Below are 18,431 nucleotides of genomic sequence, written 5' to 3'. Positions count from 1 at the left end.
AAAGTAAATTCTAAAAACTAATTATCTTAGTTATTTAACTCGTAGGATGTGGAACCATCATCATTATTAATGGATCAAAGTTATTCGATTTATATCCACTTTTTAAAGAAATTATTTGAACAACAAAAATTCATTCAAGGATATATAATCATAAATTGAACATAAAATATAGATTCCAATGTGAAATCAGTTCAGATAATTCTATTAATATCCCATACAATCATCGAAGTATGTTGTTCATCAAAAATATACGGTGATTGAATGGCAGGCCTCATTTTCTAAATTCAATAATCAAATTGCAAACCTAGTTTGAAACACATTTTTCACAAAACATTTTCATCGTCTTTCTCGACCACGATTGTCCAGCAACTGCTGAGTTGAACCTACATCCCAATTTGGGTGCGAAAACATTCGAATATTTCAAAAACTCTTCTCTTTTTTTTTGCAAAAGATCCCCTCATTTTGCCTTTCTAGCGTCAGCACAAGCGACACTCATTCTCTTGCTGCTAGTATCTCTATCGTTATTTTGTTCTATGATTTGAGGTATTCGCTACGACCGATAGGGGAGGGTTGGTGTCACGGCTTTTGGAGCAATTTTCCAGGGGTACGACTAAAACGTCAAATCCCTCATATTGCCAGTGTACCCAATATTGCTGCGGTTCACTGACATTTTGGTTCAATCAATTATTGTTGTTTACAACTCGGTCCGGTTATATAGTCGAATAGTGGTTAACTTTAAACTCCATGTTAAATGTGAACACCTCCATGTGAAACCGAAATATAAAAATCGCTCATGCAGTTAGAATAAAGCAGCGCATTTTTCGATTACAATCCTCGTAAATGATATGTTGATAAACAAATGACGCCATATTGATTTTGATTTTGGGTAGCCTATATTCAATTGATGTCTAACCCCTGCAATTTTCCACGAGTGACAGAAGTCGAAAAAGTCACATGCGTTGTCAAAGCACACGCAAAGTAATATTAAGGGAAACATTTGGATGAAGATTCTATTTTATTTTAGAATTTTGGATAAGCCGTTGCATTATCGTCTCCCAAGACATGTTTGTAGTCCTATGGAATGGTTGTTGAAGTCGTCGAATAATGTTTCAGGAATAAGAGTTTATTTTATTAATTTGAATACATTTCAAATAAATACTTAGGACATAGCTTACATTTGCTGAAAAAAAACCTTTATTAATAGCAATTACACGTTCGGATTTTTGCGTAATTTCCTACAATAACGAGAAATCGTAATTCGAATAGTTTTAAGTTTTTTCAATAATGCGCTGATAATTGATTGAACAACCATTTTAGAGCGATCAAATGAGAATTTGATTCGAGTAATATTTCTACAACTAAATATTCAACCGATGCACAAATTCTACACGTGTAATTTCGAAGACAATAAGATTTGTTCCACGCGTCGAAAAACAATTGAACTTCAAAATAATTTGTCGTACATAGTGGAATTACAATCAACATAGTTTTCATTCTGTAACAACAGGTACAAATTGAAAAACAAAATCATACAAATATTGTAAACCCCCGGGCAATACATCATAATATACTCCAAGGCCACCCATCGTGGTAAGATTAACAAACGTATGTTATAATGTTTTTAAACCCACATTATTTGAAACAATTATCCAACGCAGCCGAATAAAAAAAATCCCGTTGAATCGCGTGCAAACCGCCACGTCACGCATATACATCAAAATGACATAACATGCCGGAATTATTCGCGCAGAAGTTTTTAATAGTAATTTCATATTACGCTTTAAATTCAAATTTAATTTACCTTTTTTCCGTTGTTGTCGCCGCTGGTCCACCGCTGCACTGCTGGTTGCCGTTGTTCGAGCGCGCGCTCACCAAACAGAAAAAAATGAATTTAAACGACAACCAAACTAAAATTTATTGTTCCACCACGCACTTACCGAGCGCATCGAATAATGGCCGGAAAAAAGAGTCACCACCCACGCACACCAACGAGGCGATTCCACGTGTCAAGTGCTGCTTGTATTGCTGTTGTTTGAAAAAAAAAGAATAAAAAATGAAACATATCAACATTTTTTCACTAATTAACTATTATTTATGCATGATTTATTTATTTTTTCATTCTCTCTATCATCCAATGAGCTCATGCTCGCGCTCCCACGCAAATGAAAATCCATCCTCCCCGTCCGAGTAGAGCATATAGTAAAAAGCGCCATTTTCCCCCGATATAGCCTTCGCACTGAACAGCATCGCAAAAAAAAATGTATCCCATCCTCCGTGTAGCCGTATGTTGTCCCTTGTGAAATTTGTGTTTCCCAACCTGTTTTAGCGTGTTTTTATTTTTTGGGTAGAAAAATATTTGTACGGTTTATATCCGCTGAGACAACATTCCACACAGAGAAAAAAAAATCCAAACCAATATGTATGCCCCGTGTGATAATCATTTCAGCATTAAAAAGATTTATTCAGCAATTAGGTTTAATTTTGTTGTTTTGTTTTCGTTTCCACACAGCCGTTCCGCCGTCATACGTGGCCGCGTGGTGACATCGCTGCAAATGGGTCTGGTCGGAGTGCGTGTGAGCACATCCACCCCGCTGGAGGGTTTCACGCTGACCCGCGACGATGGATGGTTCGATCTGATGGTGAACGGAGGAGGCGCCATAACGCTCCAATTCGGCCGCTCACCATTCCGGCCTCAGACTCGGATTGTGCAGGTGCCCTGGAATGAGGTTGTTATTATCGATACCGTAGTGATGTCAACCCTGGATGATAAGGAAAAGACCGGACTGCCACACACTTGCTTCTCCCATGACTATGATTCGATGAAACCTGTTGTGTTGGCCACCTGGAAGCATGGCTTCCAAGGAGCTTGTCCTGATCGCAGCGCGATCTTGGCCGAGTCGCAAGTCGTGCAAGAATCGCTGGCAATTCCCGGAACCGGCTTGAATCTAGTCTACCATAGCAGTAGAGCTGCTGGTTATCTATCGACCATCAAGCTGCAACTGACGCCGGATACGATCCCCCAAACGCTAAAATTGATCTACCTCCGAATCACCATCGAAGGAATTCTGTTCGAAAGGGTTTTCGAGGCCGACCCAGGTATCAAATTCACCTACCCCTGGAACAGATTGAACATCTACCGCCAGCGCGTATACGGCATCACAACGGCCGTCGTAAAGGTTGGCTATCAGTACACCGACTGCAAGGACATCATCTGGGATGTACAAACGACAAAGCTGAGTGGTCACGATATGAGTATTTCCGAGGTGGGCGGATGGAATCTCGATATCCATCATCGCTACAACTTCCACGAGGGTATTCTGCAGAAAGGTGATGGATCAAATATCTACCTGAAGCACAAACCACGCGTCATTCTCACCACCATGGGAGACGGACATCAGCGGCCATTGGAGTGCAACGATTGCAACGGTATTGCCTCGAAGCAACGTCTGCTAGCCCCAGTGGCGCTTGCCGCTGCTCCAGATGGCAGCCTTTACGTGGGAGATTTCAACTACATTCGTCGAATCATGATCGATGGAACTGTGAAGACCGTTGTGAAGCTTAACGCTACTCGTGTTTCCTACCGTTATCATATGGCCTTGAGTCCACTGGATGGTTCACTGTACATTTCGGACCCCGAGTCGCACCAAATCATCAAGGTTAGGAATAAGGACGATTCGCATGATCCCGAACACAACTGGGAACCCGTTGTTGGAAGCGGAGAACGGTGCCTTCCCGGTGATGAAGCACATTGCGGCGATGGAGGACTTGCTCGTGATGCCAAATTGGCCTACCCGAAGGGCGTTGCCATTTCCTCAGACAATGTACTGTACTTTGCTGATGGTACCAACATCCGCATGGTAGATCGCGATGGTGTCATCACAACCCTCATCGGAAACCACATGCATAAATCCCACTGGAAACCGGTTCCGTGCGAGGGAACGCTCAAGATCGAAGAGATGCACCTTCGCTGGCCAACCGAACTTACCATCAATCCACTCGACGACACGCTGCACATCATCGACGATCACATGATCTTGCGCATGACCCCTGATGGTCGCGTCCGTGTACTTGCCGGTCGTCCCCTTCACTGCGCCTCGGCCTCTCCAGTTACGCTGGACTCGGACCTGGCTGCCCATGCCACTCTCGTCATGCCTCAAAGCATCGCCTTCGCTCCGTCGGGTGATCTCTACGTGGCGGAAAGCGACTCTCAGCGCATCAATCGTATCCGGGTGATAGGTACCGATGGTAAAATTGCGGCATACGCGGGCGCCGAATCCAAGTGCAACTGCCTCGAGCGTGGTTGCGATTGTTACGAAGCCGATCACTACCTAGCTATCAGTGCCAAATTCAACACCATCTCGGCGATCACCGTAACACCCGATGGTCACGTACATATCGCCGACCAGGCCAACTACCGAATCCGTTCGGTTATCTCGAGTCTTCCGGAGGCCGGCACTTCTAAGGAGTACGAAATCTACGCACCGAACGCGCAGGAGATCTACGTGTTCAACCGCTTCGGGCAACACATCGCCACCAAGAACATCATGACCGGAGAGACGGTGTACAGCTTCCTGTACAACGTGAACACCTCGAACGGTAAGCTGAGCACGGTCACCGACGCTGCCGGCAATAAGGTGTTCCTGCTGCGAGACTACACCTCGTTGGTGAATTCCATCGAGAACACCAAAGGACAGAAGTGTCGACTGCGTATGACGCGCACGAAAATGCTCCACGAATTAAGCACTCCAGACAATTACAACGTGACGTTCGATTATCACGGACCGACTGGTTTGCTGACCACCAAACTGGACTCGACCGGTCGCTCGTATGTGTACAATTACGATGAGTTCGGACGTCTAACGTCCGCCGTCACTCCCACCGGAAAGGTTATCGACCTGACGTTCGATCTAAGTGTGAAGGGAGCCACTGTGAAGGTGACGGAGAATTCGCAACGGGAGGTCTCAATGCTGATTCAGGGATCGTCGGTCGTCTCGAAGGTTGGCGAGGCCGCCACCAAGACTACCGTGCTGGTCGATGGCGGAACTACAAGTGTTCAGTCGTGGGGCAACACGGTTTCGGTGGAATCGGTACCGTATATTTTGCTGGCGGAAATTGACCCCTTGCTGGGCGAGAGCTACCCGGTACCATCGAAGCAGCGGACCGAGATCAATGGCGATTTGTCGAACCGTTTTGAGTGGAGATACTTTATCCGGCATGTTCCAGTGCGCGGGAAGAATTCTCGTGCCTCAACCCAGGTTGGGCGGAAACTGCGTGTGAACGGAGAGAACTTGTTGACGTTTGAGTACGAGAAGGATAGTTCTTCGATCACCATTTCGGTTGACGATAAGACCGAGCTGTTGAATGTCACGTACGATAAATCTTCGAGACCGATTTCCTACCGACCACAGTCTGGGGAGTACGCCGATGTCGATCTGGAGTACGATCGTTTCGGGCGTTTGACGCTTTGGAAGTGGGGAAATTTGAAGGAAGAGTATACCTTCGATCGAGCTGGTCGATTAAATGAGATCAAATATGGCGATGGAAGCTCGATTGTCTACGCGTTCAAGGATATGTTCAGCAGCTTGCCGCTGAAGGTGACAACACCTCGTCGCTCGGATTACTTGCTGCAGTACGATGACGCGGGTGCGTTGCAATCCCTGACAACTCCAAGAGGTCACATTCATGCGTTCTCGCTACAAACCTCGCTTGGATTCTTCAAGTACCAATACTACTCGCCGATCAATCGACATCCGTTCGAGATTCTGTACAACGATGATGGTCAGATACTGGCGAAGATCCATCCGCATCAGTCCGGAAAGGTGGCGTACGTGTATGACAACGCTGGCCGACTGGAGACGATCTTGGCGGGACTTTCCTCCACGCAGTATACGTACCAGGAGAGCACGAGCTTAGTGAAGATGGTGGAGGTGCTCGAACCAGGATTCGAATTGAGGAGAGAGTTCAAGTACCATGCCGGAGTGATGAAGGACGAGAAGTTGAAGTTTGGTTCGAAGAGTGCACTGGCATCAGCGCATTTCAAATATCAGTACGATGGTAACGCGAGACTCAGCGGAATTGAGATGGATATCGATGGGAAGGATTTGCCGATCCTGCGATTCAAGTATGGACAGAGCTTGGGAACGCTGGATGCCATCAGTGATTTGAGGATCACGAGGAATGCCTTCAATCGAACCGTGGTCCAAGATACTTCGAAGCAGTTCTTCACGATAACCGATTTCGATGAACATGGTCGGGTGAAGAGCGTTCTGATCAATATCAAATCGTTTGACGTTTATCGACTAGAGCTGGATTACGACCTGAGGAATAGAATCAAGACGCATAAGGTGATGGTGGGTCGGGTGACCTCTCTGGATAAGGTTAACTATAATGCCGATGGACATGTAAGCGAAGTCGTTGGAACCAACAGCTGGAAGTATTTGTACGATGAGAATGGTAACATAATCGGGGTTTTGGAGCAAGGTGATAAGACCAATTTGGGATACGACACGGGTGATCGAGTGGTACAGGTTGGAGATGTTGAGTTCAACAGTTACGATGCTCGTGGTTATGTCGTACGACGGGGTGAGCAGAAGTACCGGTACAACAATCGAGGACAGCTGATCCACGCACTAGAAAGAGATCGCTTCCAAACTTGGTACTTCTACGATGACATGGGTCGGCTAGTGGCTAGCCATGATGAGAAAGGCAATGTCACACAGTACTTCTACGCCAACATCAACGCCCCTGAACTGATTACACACATTCACTACCCTAAGGTATCACGAACGCTTCGTTTCTTGTACGATGATCGAGATATGTTGGTGGCTGTCGAGACAGGCGAACAGCGTTTCTACGTTGCGACAGATCAAAACGGCTCTCCGATCGCTTTCTTCGACATCAATGGCAACATCGTGAAGGAGGTGCGCCGAACGCCCTTCGGAAAGATTGTCAAAGATTCCAACCCAAGCTTCTTCGTCCCGATCGACTTCCACGGTGGACTGCTCGATCCAAACACCCGGCTCGTGTACATGGAGAAGCGACTGTACGACACCAACGTGGGTCAATGGATGACACCCTCGTGGGAACAGCTAGCGACGGAAATGCGACTGCCAACCGACGTGTTCATCTACCGATTCCACAATAACGATCCGATCAACCGCAAAGAACCGATGAACTACATGAACGATCTGAAGTCCTGGCTTCGACTGTTCGGTTACGACGTTGCGAAGATGCAAGGATCGAAATACACGAAGGATATGATCTACCGACCGAAAGCGATGATCAAATCACCCCAGCTGGCGCCGGACTTTGGTGTGATGTCGGGCTTGCAATGTATCGTTGAGAAGGTGAGTTGATTGATGACTTTGTTTTATTGATATGATGAGGGCAAATGAAAAACGCGTGTAGTGTAGGGTTGCTTAGATTGGATGGTCTTCAATACTACCCCTCAATCCATTGGATTTAGTGATCCCTTTGCTTCGTGACACATGTTTATCTTTGAGGGAGGTAACGGCTTGGTTAAACCGTCCGCAGTCTGCTTATCAGTGCTAATATACTCCACCTTGATGTCACCTTTGTCGCAGCAATCACGGATGATATGATGACGTATATCATTGTATGCTCGGCCTCGCAAGTGGACAGAGCAACGATTTGTTATCGTTTGCAGCCCCATGAAAGCCACCTTGAGCGGTGAATACGTATCCTGTAGTAGATTTCCGGTCGTCGAGGTCGGAGAATCCTTCAATCATTAATTCCTTATCCAGCTGGTAAGGCTTGTGCGCGACAAAATCTGGACACCTCAATTTTGGAATAAAACAAATTTTCTAGATGTTTAATCCATTTATGTGTGTATCGTTGATAATTATCAAGCAAATTACGATTACTCATTTGGTCTGCATGAAAAATTGACGAACTTTAGAGTTTACCCCTGCCATGAGGATCAGTGCAGACTTGTTGGCCACCAGTTTAGCTGCGTTTGTCCAAGATTTTCGAAAACATTTAATAGTAGTTACTTGTTGTTTGTTCTGGGACACCAAACCTCAATACCGCACGATGGGACGTGACTCTGGACAGTTAGGTAGACTCGCCTCCTTCGATACAATACGGACTCTATTAGCATTATACCATTCCAAAACATCCTTGGCGTAGCGACACGATGCCAAATCAGGCCAGAACAGCAAGGGTACATCATGACTGCGTAAGAACGGTAACAATCATTTCTACGGTAGATTTTCTTGTTAATTGTCCCGTAGTGATGAAACTTTTGCTTCCTCGATAAATATTTTTGGGGAACCTGGCCTTCTTTGTCCTGAGATGCTCTGTAACGCCATTCCGTTCCATGGCAGTACAAAAAGACATACCAGGTAGCTGTTCAAAGTCTTCTAGGACATACGTTTCATCGTCCATTATAACGCACAGAAACAAATAACGTGAAACGTTCGCGATGAAGTTTACGAGTGCTTTTGGCCGTCGTATTCTGCTTACCATTACGGTTCGACACAGTCTTCACCTTGAAAGACTTCATGCCATGTCGGAGCTTGGAAGTGTCCAGGAATGTTGGAGACATTTTTGTTTTACTAGCAATGATACGTACAGAAATATCTCCTTCATAATATTTGTTTAACCTTCGCATTCTAGTGGTGGTTCCTCAGGTTCAATTTTTGTTCCACTTCCCTTCTTCCTAGCTGTTGTCAAGCGAGTATCCAACAATTTTAAAATACTGTGAACAGTGCTTGGAAGGAATCCAAGCTTTTTGACAAGTTTTTTTTATCGTGAGATCCGGATTTTCATTGTGACCCCACACATATGCTTTTCGCATCTGCTCTTCTTTCGACGCCATTTTACATTATTATATTTTGTTGGTGTATTTCAGAAGCTTTGTGTGTTCAGGGGTGTCCAGATTTTGTCGCGAACAAGCCTCATACCGAGCGATTTTTGACGTCCGGCTGCGTACTTTGGGCAGTCAACAGCTTCCTTGTACGGAGCATTTTATATGCGTTCCGCTTCTTCATTTGTGGAAGGATACATTCTCTTCGTCAATTTCTCGCTTACGGTCATAGGAGAAGTCACGGGTTTGCAGGTGGACTATTTAAATCGATTCAGAATCGTTGTGATATAGGAACTTCCAGTCCAAAGTAACCGCTGCTTCGGTTCTGGTGTTCCGCATGCAGGTTCATTATCCTTCATATCTTATTGTCTTCGATTCTATAGTACACACGGAGTGTGGCATCCTGATGAGAAAGTTTACACAGTACTGCGTAGGATACATGGAGTGTGTCAGACGAGAGTGGAGCTGATAGAGGCTATTTATAATGGACATGATATTCTTGTTCAATTCTTATCGTGGAATTGTTTATGCTTTCGTAGCGAGCCGTGAGATTGTTTATCCGAAATCGGGAACTCTGCATTATCTCGCTGAGCTGGCTAATCCATTGTCGCGTTGTTTATCCTTTGGGCTGGCTAATTGTGTTTACATCCGAATCATTCTCCGTTCAAAGTTGTCATGGTTTTTTTTTCGATAGTTTTCGTTCTTGAAGTTTTCCGTTAGCCACGCGTTTCTGGGACCATAACCTAATAAGGGCAAATGAAAAACGCGTGTATACATCATATACAACGGACAACCAAGTAAAGTTATTTTGTTTGTCAGAAGAATATGGGTTACTTAGATTGAATAGTCTTCAATACAGTAATTTCCTTCTTTACAGATTGACGAAAAGTTCTCCGATTTTGGTTTCGTGCCAAAACCATTGCTGAAGATGGAGCTTAAAACGAGAGATCTGTTGCCACGGGTTGCTTATCGCCGAGGGGTGTTTGGCGAAGGAGTTCTAATTTCGCGCATCGATGGTAGAGCCCTGGTCAGTGTGGTTGACGGCTCGAACAGTGTTGTTCAGGATGTAGTCTCGTCAGTGTTCAATAGCTCGTATTTCCTTGATCTACACTTCAGCATTCATGATCAGGATGTGTTCTACTTTGTGAAGGACAACATCATGAAGCTGCGAGATGACACGGAAGAGCTACGTCGACTCGGTGGCATGTTCAACATTTCCACTCACGAAATCAGTGATCACGCTGGTACAAATGGAAAGGAGCTTCGACTGCACGGACCGGATGCGGTGGTGATTATCAAGTACGGAGTCGATCCCGAACAGGAGCGACATAGGATACTGAAACATGCTCACAAACGAGCCGTGGAGCGGTCGTGGGAACTGGAGAAGCAGCTCGTTGCTGCCGGCTTCCAGGGACGTGGTGATTGGACAGAGGAAGAGAAGGAAGAACTGATATCGCACGGTGACGTCGATGGATGGGTTGGTGTCGATATTCACAGCATACACAAGTACCCACAGCTGGCGGATGACCCCGGCAATGTGGCCTTCCAGCGAGACTCGAAGCGGAAACGACGGAAGAGTGGCAATCACAAAACACTGCGACAGCACAGGCACGAAAGCTCGTGAAACGGCACTCTGCCGTCGGTAGCGTAAGCTGTTTGATCTTTGAAGCTTTCCAAAAACAAAAACAACAACATGAAGAACAAGAAAATTTCGAAGAAAGCTAACTCTCTCTCTCTTTACCCCGTTTTAAGGAAAAATCTTTCTCCGAGAACTGATTTAAAGAAGAAAAAAGTAAATATTAGAAATATTGTGATACATAGATTTATTTTGGATTATTTTCGTAGGGTTAATCAAAAGCAAGGAACGATTGAAGAAAAGTAAGAGAAGAACATACACACAAGACCGTGGCAACCGTTTTCTACACTTAGGCAAGCTTCTGCTCATTCGAAAATGATAATATCAACACCGGAAGCGAAATACACCACACCACTAACGCAAACAAAAATTTGAACAAGAAACAGGACATATTTTTATACATGAAGGCGCAAACGGCAGATCCCCGCAGCAAACAATAATCTTTGAAGATAATAAGAGGGACACACAAAAAAATACAAGAAAAAATATGGTTTCCGCCATGTTGTGAAAGTCGCGATTTTTTTCCGCCACATCAACACCGACTCATCATCGACTTATCAATCACCACGCCACCTACGTCAACTATTTATATGAATTGACGGAAGGACAGAAAATGACCGAAGTTATTGTTGAAACGAACAATCCCCATCAAAAAGTGAAATTATGAAATTCGAATCAAAACCCACACAATAGAGACGCATCTTTGTGATCGGTTGATGCAGGGCGAAGTCACACACATATTATCATTTTATATGCTTTGCAGACACGAATGAGGAATGGGACAGAAGTTGGTAAAAGAGGGGCTAAAACGGTTAAAAGCGCATGAGAAGCAAAACAAAACATATATAAAATAGTGAAGAATGTAGTTAATTAGATGAAAATTCAATGTGAAAACTTGTGAATGTCTTTTAGTGTGTAAGAAACAAATAAGCTCTCGGACAGAGAAACGCAGAAAAAACAACAAAAAAACAAGCGAGAAAGGTGTCATGATCCAGTAGAATATTGAAATTGAAACAAACAAACAAACAAACAAAAATGAGAACATTCTACACACAGAACAGAAATAGAATTTGGTGTTGTGCGAACAGTGCCATGAAACTAGTCGAAATATCGTGAGCCAGACAAAAATTAACAAATGTACGATGAGAATTACCGAAGACAACTCAAACAATGGTCGTGGAGATATTTTTTACACACAGAAATAAATTCGTAACCGCCTACTCACCACTACATAAGCAACAGCAAACAAAAAAAAGAAACAAGGACTGACCGAGGATTCTCATTGAGAAGCGATGAGTTCCGAATGAAGATTGAGAGGAGAAAGGGAAAGGAAGGGTTGAAGAAATGACAACTGGTGCCATATAGAGAGAGGAGACGAATGAAATGAATTGTTGAAGCATGACTAGTGTTTATAGTTTCATGCAGAGTGACAAAAAAAATGGGAAGTTATCGACTTACATGAAACCATAAGGAGGATTAAGAAGTAAACTCATAAATATTAGGTAACAGCTGTACAGTAATTAGTATCTAGTGATAAGCAAGACGAGATGGACGGAACGATATAAGTAGTGAAATCTTCTCATTCTGTAAATTTTACTGATTTTACCACAAAATATAGTGGCAGTGCGGCATTAGGACCGTTGCGTGGCTGTTAGACTGGAGGAAGATAAATCCATAATTGTGCGCGTGTAGTAGTATGGCATTATTGCAATGCAGAAATTTTAATTTGTATAGAGACAACAAAAAAGAAAAAATGCTGTTTTCGTTTCGATTCAGAATCGAGCTTATTGTTGTGAGAGGGAAAAAATCGATCATTCAAAATCCAATCAACGCATTTTGATATACACCGCGTAAGGAATCGAAATCACAAAAAACAATCCGTCTTGCTTCCTGATTTTAAACAAAAAATCTTAACAATCTCCCGCAGATGTCGATATGAAATAGGAACGCAGAAACGAATCACAGCTAGAGATTGACAGGCAAATAAGCATTGCAAAACGGAAAACCGGTACACTCTATCCTTTCTTGGCTTCTACAGGGTATTTGTAATAAATTCTTATAAAGAACAGAAACAATGAAAATAATCTAAATCAATATTCTAGTGAGCGAACACAGACGCAAGAAAAACCGAAGAAGGCAAATAATAGTCAAGTATATAAACAAGCAAACTCCACATCAACAGAAGCACCGTAGCGAAATTTATTTGAGGACATAAGCATTCCCCGATAAAACCGCTAGCGGCAAACAATGTAATTGGTTCTAGAATAGCTGTTACAAACAAAAACCCTTTTTCTGAGTTTTTGACGTAGGACTACGTGTTTCATTTCACTGGGGGAACGAGATTTTGATCTCTGCCGGATGAACGAATGAAAGATAAATTGTCTACGAATTATATGCTTATTACTTATTGATTCAAAAACTCGTTCCAATAGTTCAAAAATTCCTTTGGAAGCAAGCTATTGGAATCACAAAAAAAAAACCTGTATATAAGCGGGTGCCAGCTCGGAAATCCACTTAGTCACGATGGGGCTGTGAATGGAGTATATTTTCGCTGCCAGCTAAAGCACTGCGCTTCCCCTTCTAACCTTTCCCGTTCCTCTTTTGCTACCGATTTGAATGAAGCCTAAACTAGGCTAAAAAACGAGGTTTGGATCGAAGATTTGAGATGGATTACGAGCGAATTGTGCCAATAGCGATGAGTCAAATAGTGGTCAATACGGAATGTTTGATCACACAGAAAGGGATAGAGAATATTTCACCGTATCACAAAGACAGCATTGTTTCGCTGGTTTACATTGCACCAGCTGACCCGGCGAAGTTCGACCCGACCAAAATGGATTGAAAAAAGTTTAGCTGCAAAATTCGTCATTACGATATAAAATTATTTTCAGACACAATCCTCGCTTAAGATTCTTCAATGACCTGCGAATAACATGTTTCTCCGTTACACGGAATACATGTTTGATACAGGAAATATAATATAATAAAGACAGCTCAAATCGAACGATTGCTTCCTCTAGTTTTGCGCTTACCAACATATTTAGAAGTGCGTTTTTCACCTGAAAATCCATTTCCACCTTCGAACAAAGATAAAGAGACCAGATGGTCCGAGGTCTAACACGGGGCACTCAAAAAAAAACTTTTTGTATTCACGTTATGTGAACATAAGCCATAGTTTAACGAGTCTCATTTATTCATGAAATTCTCAACATGTGTCCTTGCAATTAAACCTGACCGGTATTATTTCTTTCAACATCGGCACATAGTAGTAATTTTTCGGTGGTACAGTTTTGTACACGCTCGAAAAAAAAACCCGCTCAGTCAGAGCATTTAAGCCTGGAAAGCACGATTCGAATTGTACAATTTTTTTAAATTTACCGAATGGAATATTTGAAAAATCGAAGCCATTGGACTTTTTTCGGATGGCGATGGAAAAAAACTAGAAAATATAATTCAATGGAATAATTTTTTCTTGAATCTTCTGTTTATTAAACCTTCAACAAAAATGATTCAACGCTGTTGATTCGCAACAGCCATGGCGAAAACAGTCAAGCTACTTGATGATTTTTTCATACTGCCAGCTCCACCCGGAGCGTAGAAGATGGACATCCTGAATCACTTCGTGCCCACCGGATATAGCCAATTTGGTATTTACAACATCCTCTCCCTGCCGCTCCTCAAACCGAAACAACCGGCCAAACGGTGGAGAAGAATCTGGCCAAAACACTCATAATAAATGACGAAACCTACTTAACGCTAGAATTCAACCAATGACGGGGGACCGGGTACTTTACGTTGAGGTACGTAGTGACCTCAAATATATATTTCACACCAAGTTCTCGGAGAAGATCCTTCTCTGGCTGACGATCGGCGAGAAGGGAATGTCAAACGCGAGAGTTCCCCCAATAATTTCATGGCCAGAACGGAGAGACCGCCAAAGCCGCGAAAGGATTAAAGAACATACCGACTTCCATCTTTTCATCGGTTCCGGCCGTAAGGCAGCTTGGCCTTTTCTTGTCCAGCATCCACTAGTTCTTCCGGCTTATTTAACATGTTGAGCCCCGACCGAGCTAGAGGACCGAGAATGATTTTTCCGTTGTAACGCGGGATGTCTGGTCGGTTCGTTAAATTTCTCCACGAATCCAGTGGAATTTTTTAATCCAGTATTGTCCTTAGATGCGCAATGGAGATTGAGGTCTGGGGACTGGGGTTGCCACTCAGGCATTTTAATCTTCTTGGACTGGAAATAGCGCTTCGTAACCTTCTAGGTGTGCTTGAGGTTACACTCTGTAGACCTGATTCACGAAGTCGGTTGCTCACAGTTCGACTAGTTATGTTGAGGCTCAACTCTTCTTGGGTCACCCGACAAGCTTCATCGGGATCCGAACCAAGCGGCGAATAAGGCGATCTGTGTGAACTGAGGTTCCACGATGCGTTCTACTTCCGGATTTCCGCTCTATTGTGCCAAGCGTATTATCATGATTTCGAACTCGCTCCGGTCGAAATATCATACTTTTCTGCTATTTCACGGTAGTCAGTCCAGTCCACAAAATACGATCCCAGAAAGATATCGGCTTGTTGAGATATTTTTTGCGAACTCTAGCCGTACTTTTTTTTTATTATTGAGACTGATTTATGGAAGTTTATGAACGAACTTACTCTGCAATCCATATTTCCTGATCTTGCGGCTAATTGTACAGTCGGATACTGAAATCTAAATGTTTTCCTTGATAAATCGAATAGTTACCGATTGATTGATATTGATCATTGATCATTGAATCAGTGCGATAGTCTGTTTTACGCACACCTTCTCTGCGCGTTATGTAACCCACAGATCCCAGCTTCTGGTACTTTGTCCAAATTTCATGTACAGCTCCACTGCTGATACTTTGTTTTGCAGCAATTTTCCGTTGTGATAGATTGTCCTTACAGTGTTTTACAACCAAATTTCGGGTGAGATTTGAGATTTGTTCCCCAGCCATGATTTCTTCAAGTTCCAACACTCTTTTCAACGATAAGCAACTGGAGCACAGCTTGAATCGAACGTAAATGGCGCGTACAAATAGTTTTAACATTAGGCCACACCAATAACAAGGGGTGCGACAATGTTTAATTACAAGATGTTGTGAAATTTCCGAGTGATTTTTCTCCATGTCATTCCTGTTTTAGCCAAAAATGACAAAATTCACATAGAACTTGAAATATTACGGATTAAATTGGAATTATTCAACACTGTTCAACAACGGTTGATATGAACTTCCATTTGAAAGGTTAACTTTATTATCATCTAAATATTTTCAATTATTCAGCTATGAAAAAGTTTCTGAATTCGGGTGGATTTTTTTTCGTAGCGGGTTCCTGTGTATATTGAGAATTGATTCAGATGCAACTTCAAACAAATGATTAGAGCGGTAGTCCTACGTCAACCTTGCGATTGTATCAGAGATATAACCCACCCCTTGTTTTTTGTTTTACGCAAACAAACACAGAAAAACATACAGAATGATCTGAACTCAGATGGGTAACACACTTACATACTCACCATTATACTCGCTAACATAAATAATCACCTCTCAAAGGCGAAAGCTACACCAAAAGACGCTTACATATTTTTCTTACTCATTTTCCTGTTTGCTCTCTGTCAAGCTCTCTTAACAATAGAAGATTTTGTTGTTAAAATTTGATTTATATCGCACTCAACATCATCATCGTCATAATTATGATCATCCCCACCATTGCCACATTGTTGTGAATGATTATTAGTCCCCAAGTCCTATCGAGAAGAAAGTGAAGAAGAAACTAGATTTATAGCGTATCGAAATCACGAGTCGCACCATTTGTGCGAATGTAAAGAAGAAGAAAAACTCAAAGCAATACAAGAGATAATTTTCTATATAGGAAAAATGCAGAACACTGCACCGCGCCGAACTTTGTATACAAATTTCCCCTGGACACTTGGTTTGTCCTCAGGAATAATTTTTATTTAACCTTTTTTTCATATGTGTAAATTTTGCCTCTCCAAAATTGTGCAATCAAAAAAAATCATTTTGCGTACCAGAACGACAAAATCAACCACCAAACTGTTTTTGATCGACCATATTTGACTATTTTCTAAGATCGGGTGAAAGAAAAAGTTGTAGAATTTTGTACATAATTTGTTTAAGTCAGGAATCTCTGTGTATTTATGTTGTTTTCCCCCGAGTTTCCGTATACCCCACCCTATGAGACCCCTATGAGTGCACCTAACCGAACCGGACAGTGCAGGAAAAAATAAAACGAGAGGCATTACATGAACATGATGGGAAATTCTCTCTTTCAGTTTGAAAGTGTTGTAAATATGCAACCACGCGTCACATGTGTGTGCTCAGTTGAGTTGTGACCTAGTGTTGGCAGATTGAGGAAATGAAAACAAACAGAAAAAAAAAACAACCTTAGCCGTAGCTAACCGTAAAAAACAGCAACTGTAAGTGTCGTTTCTAGGAGCAAAACATACAGTGGAATATTATGCTATAACGCTAACGGCACTCGCGAAATGTTCGTTTCCCCCATTATACCCATCGATCCCCCACTGTTTCGTTCGTTGGAACGAACCCAAGCCCCAAGGTATCGCAGAATCAAACTTTTTAAGGCGCCATTTGAAATCAAAGACGTGTTATTGTTGTGGTAATAGAGAAAATACAAACGACGATGGGGGGAAAAATGTAGGATAAAAACTCCGTACGGTTGATGAATGGCTGAATAATAAATGATACACAAAAACAAACAAAAATAAAACACGAAAGAGAAACGAAAGCTAGTGAGTGAATCTTTTTTGTAAAATATTAAAGCTAGGGAGCGAAGACCGTATATATAAACAAAATAACAAAAAAAAAATTAAACCAACAAAAATTGGTATGAAACATAGAAAAACTCAAAGAAGAAAAATGTAGTGGTAAATAAATTGAAGAAAAAAAAGTTGCAAATGAAAATGCCGAAAAAATGCAGCAGAATAAAGGAAAAGAAACAAAAGATGCAAATCTTTGAGAATTGTGAAAAAAGGAAAAAGAAACTGTATAAATTATGAGTAGTGTGAAGAAGGGATGAAATTCGAAAAGCAACAATATTATTATTACGATTATTATTAATTATTATTATTCATGAAAACTAATGATGAAAGATAAATAAAAATATTTAAAAAAAAAACACACACTTGTTGGTCCTTTCAATTGATGCACAAATATCACCGACATGGATTGGATCACGTTGGACATGAGTTTTAACGTTGAATTGAAGAAAAATGAAGAATCTATCACTAGGGATACCATCTGTCCTAATTTGGCAGGACATGTCCTGATTTTGAGATGCGTTTTGGGCGTCCTGATTCATTTTTCATATTCTAGCATTTGGGCCTTACAATTTCGCTTCAATTGACACATCATCGCTCACTAATGAGTCTCTCGTCTTTCAATAAACTTTCAAACTCATGAAGCTTAAAAATAATGCTACTCTCTCTTCACGACCAATAAAGAGAATATAATTTGATCTATGAACAGACTTGTTCATAGATCAAATGATGGACCCTACTCCCTTTGTCCACGTGGACATTTTTCCTTTTTAATTAAAATAATTAGGGAAATAACAGAATTGCGCCTAAATTCTATTTAAGTTTATTTTATTTCAAATTTTACTAGCTGTACCCTGTTGTACCAGCTTTGCTGTGGTTCATTGTTGTTGTACGGTAGAGAAATGGTAGAGAAATAACAAAGCACATGTTTCATTTAATTTTGAAATTATTGTGAGTAAACTATATTTTTTTGTTTTACCCAGCCGGGTGACGTCTTTAGAGAACCCCCATTGAACTGACAGGAGCCAACATATTGGGTATCCCACTGACAGTTCTGCTTGAGATTTTGCTAACGATCCTAGCATCAATCATAGCACCCGGCTAGTTTTACCATTATCAGCGAAGATATGCAGGCTATCTAGTTT

The 18,431-nt window shown here is 42.1% G+C and overlaps 1 protein-coding gene across 7 annotated transcripts in view; it reads left to right on the top strand.

Moving 5' to 3' along the window:
- Positions 1-17,616, top strand: part of LOC129771634 (teneurin-m) — a 332,131-nt gene extending 314,515 nt beyond the window's left edge. For 6 of the 7 annotated variants that reach the window (XM_055775492.1, XM_055775491.1, XM_055775493.1 and 3 more), the window contains 2 exons: positions 2,510-7,346; positions 9,705-17,614. In XM_055775492.1, the coding sequence (XP_055631467.1) occupies positions 2,510-7,346; positions 9,705-10,451 (5,584 nt within the window). In that variant the 3' untranslated portion in view covers positions 10,452-17,614. Of the gene's footprint in view, positions 1-2,509; positions 7,347-9,704 lie in introns of all 7 variants that reach the window. The other variant, XR_008742429.1, reaches the window with a different exon arrangement.
- The last annotated feature ends 815 nt before the right edge of the window (positions 17,617-18,431 follow it).

This window comes from Toxorhynchites rutilus, chromosome 2 (genome assembly GCF_029784135.1).
Source record: "Toxorhynchites rutilus septentrionalis strain SRP chromosome 2, ASM2978413v1, whole genome shotgun sequence".
Lineage (NCBI taxonomy): Eukaryota > Metazoa > Arthropoda > Insecta > Diptera > Culicidae > Toxorhynchites > Toxorhynchites rutilus.
This window is presented reverse-complemented; position numbering and strand designations above follow the sequence as displayed.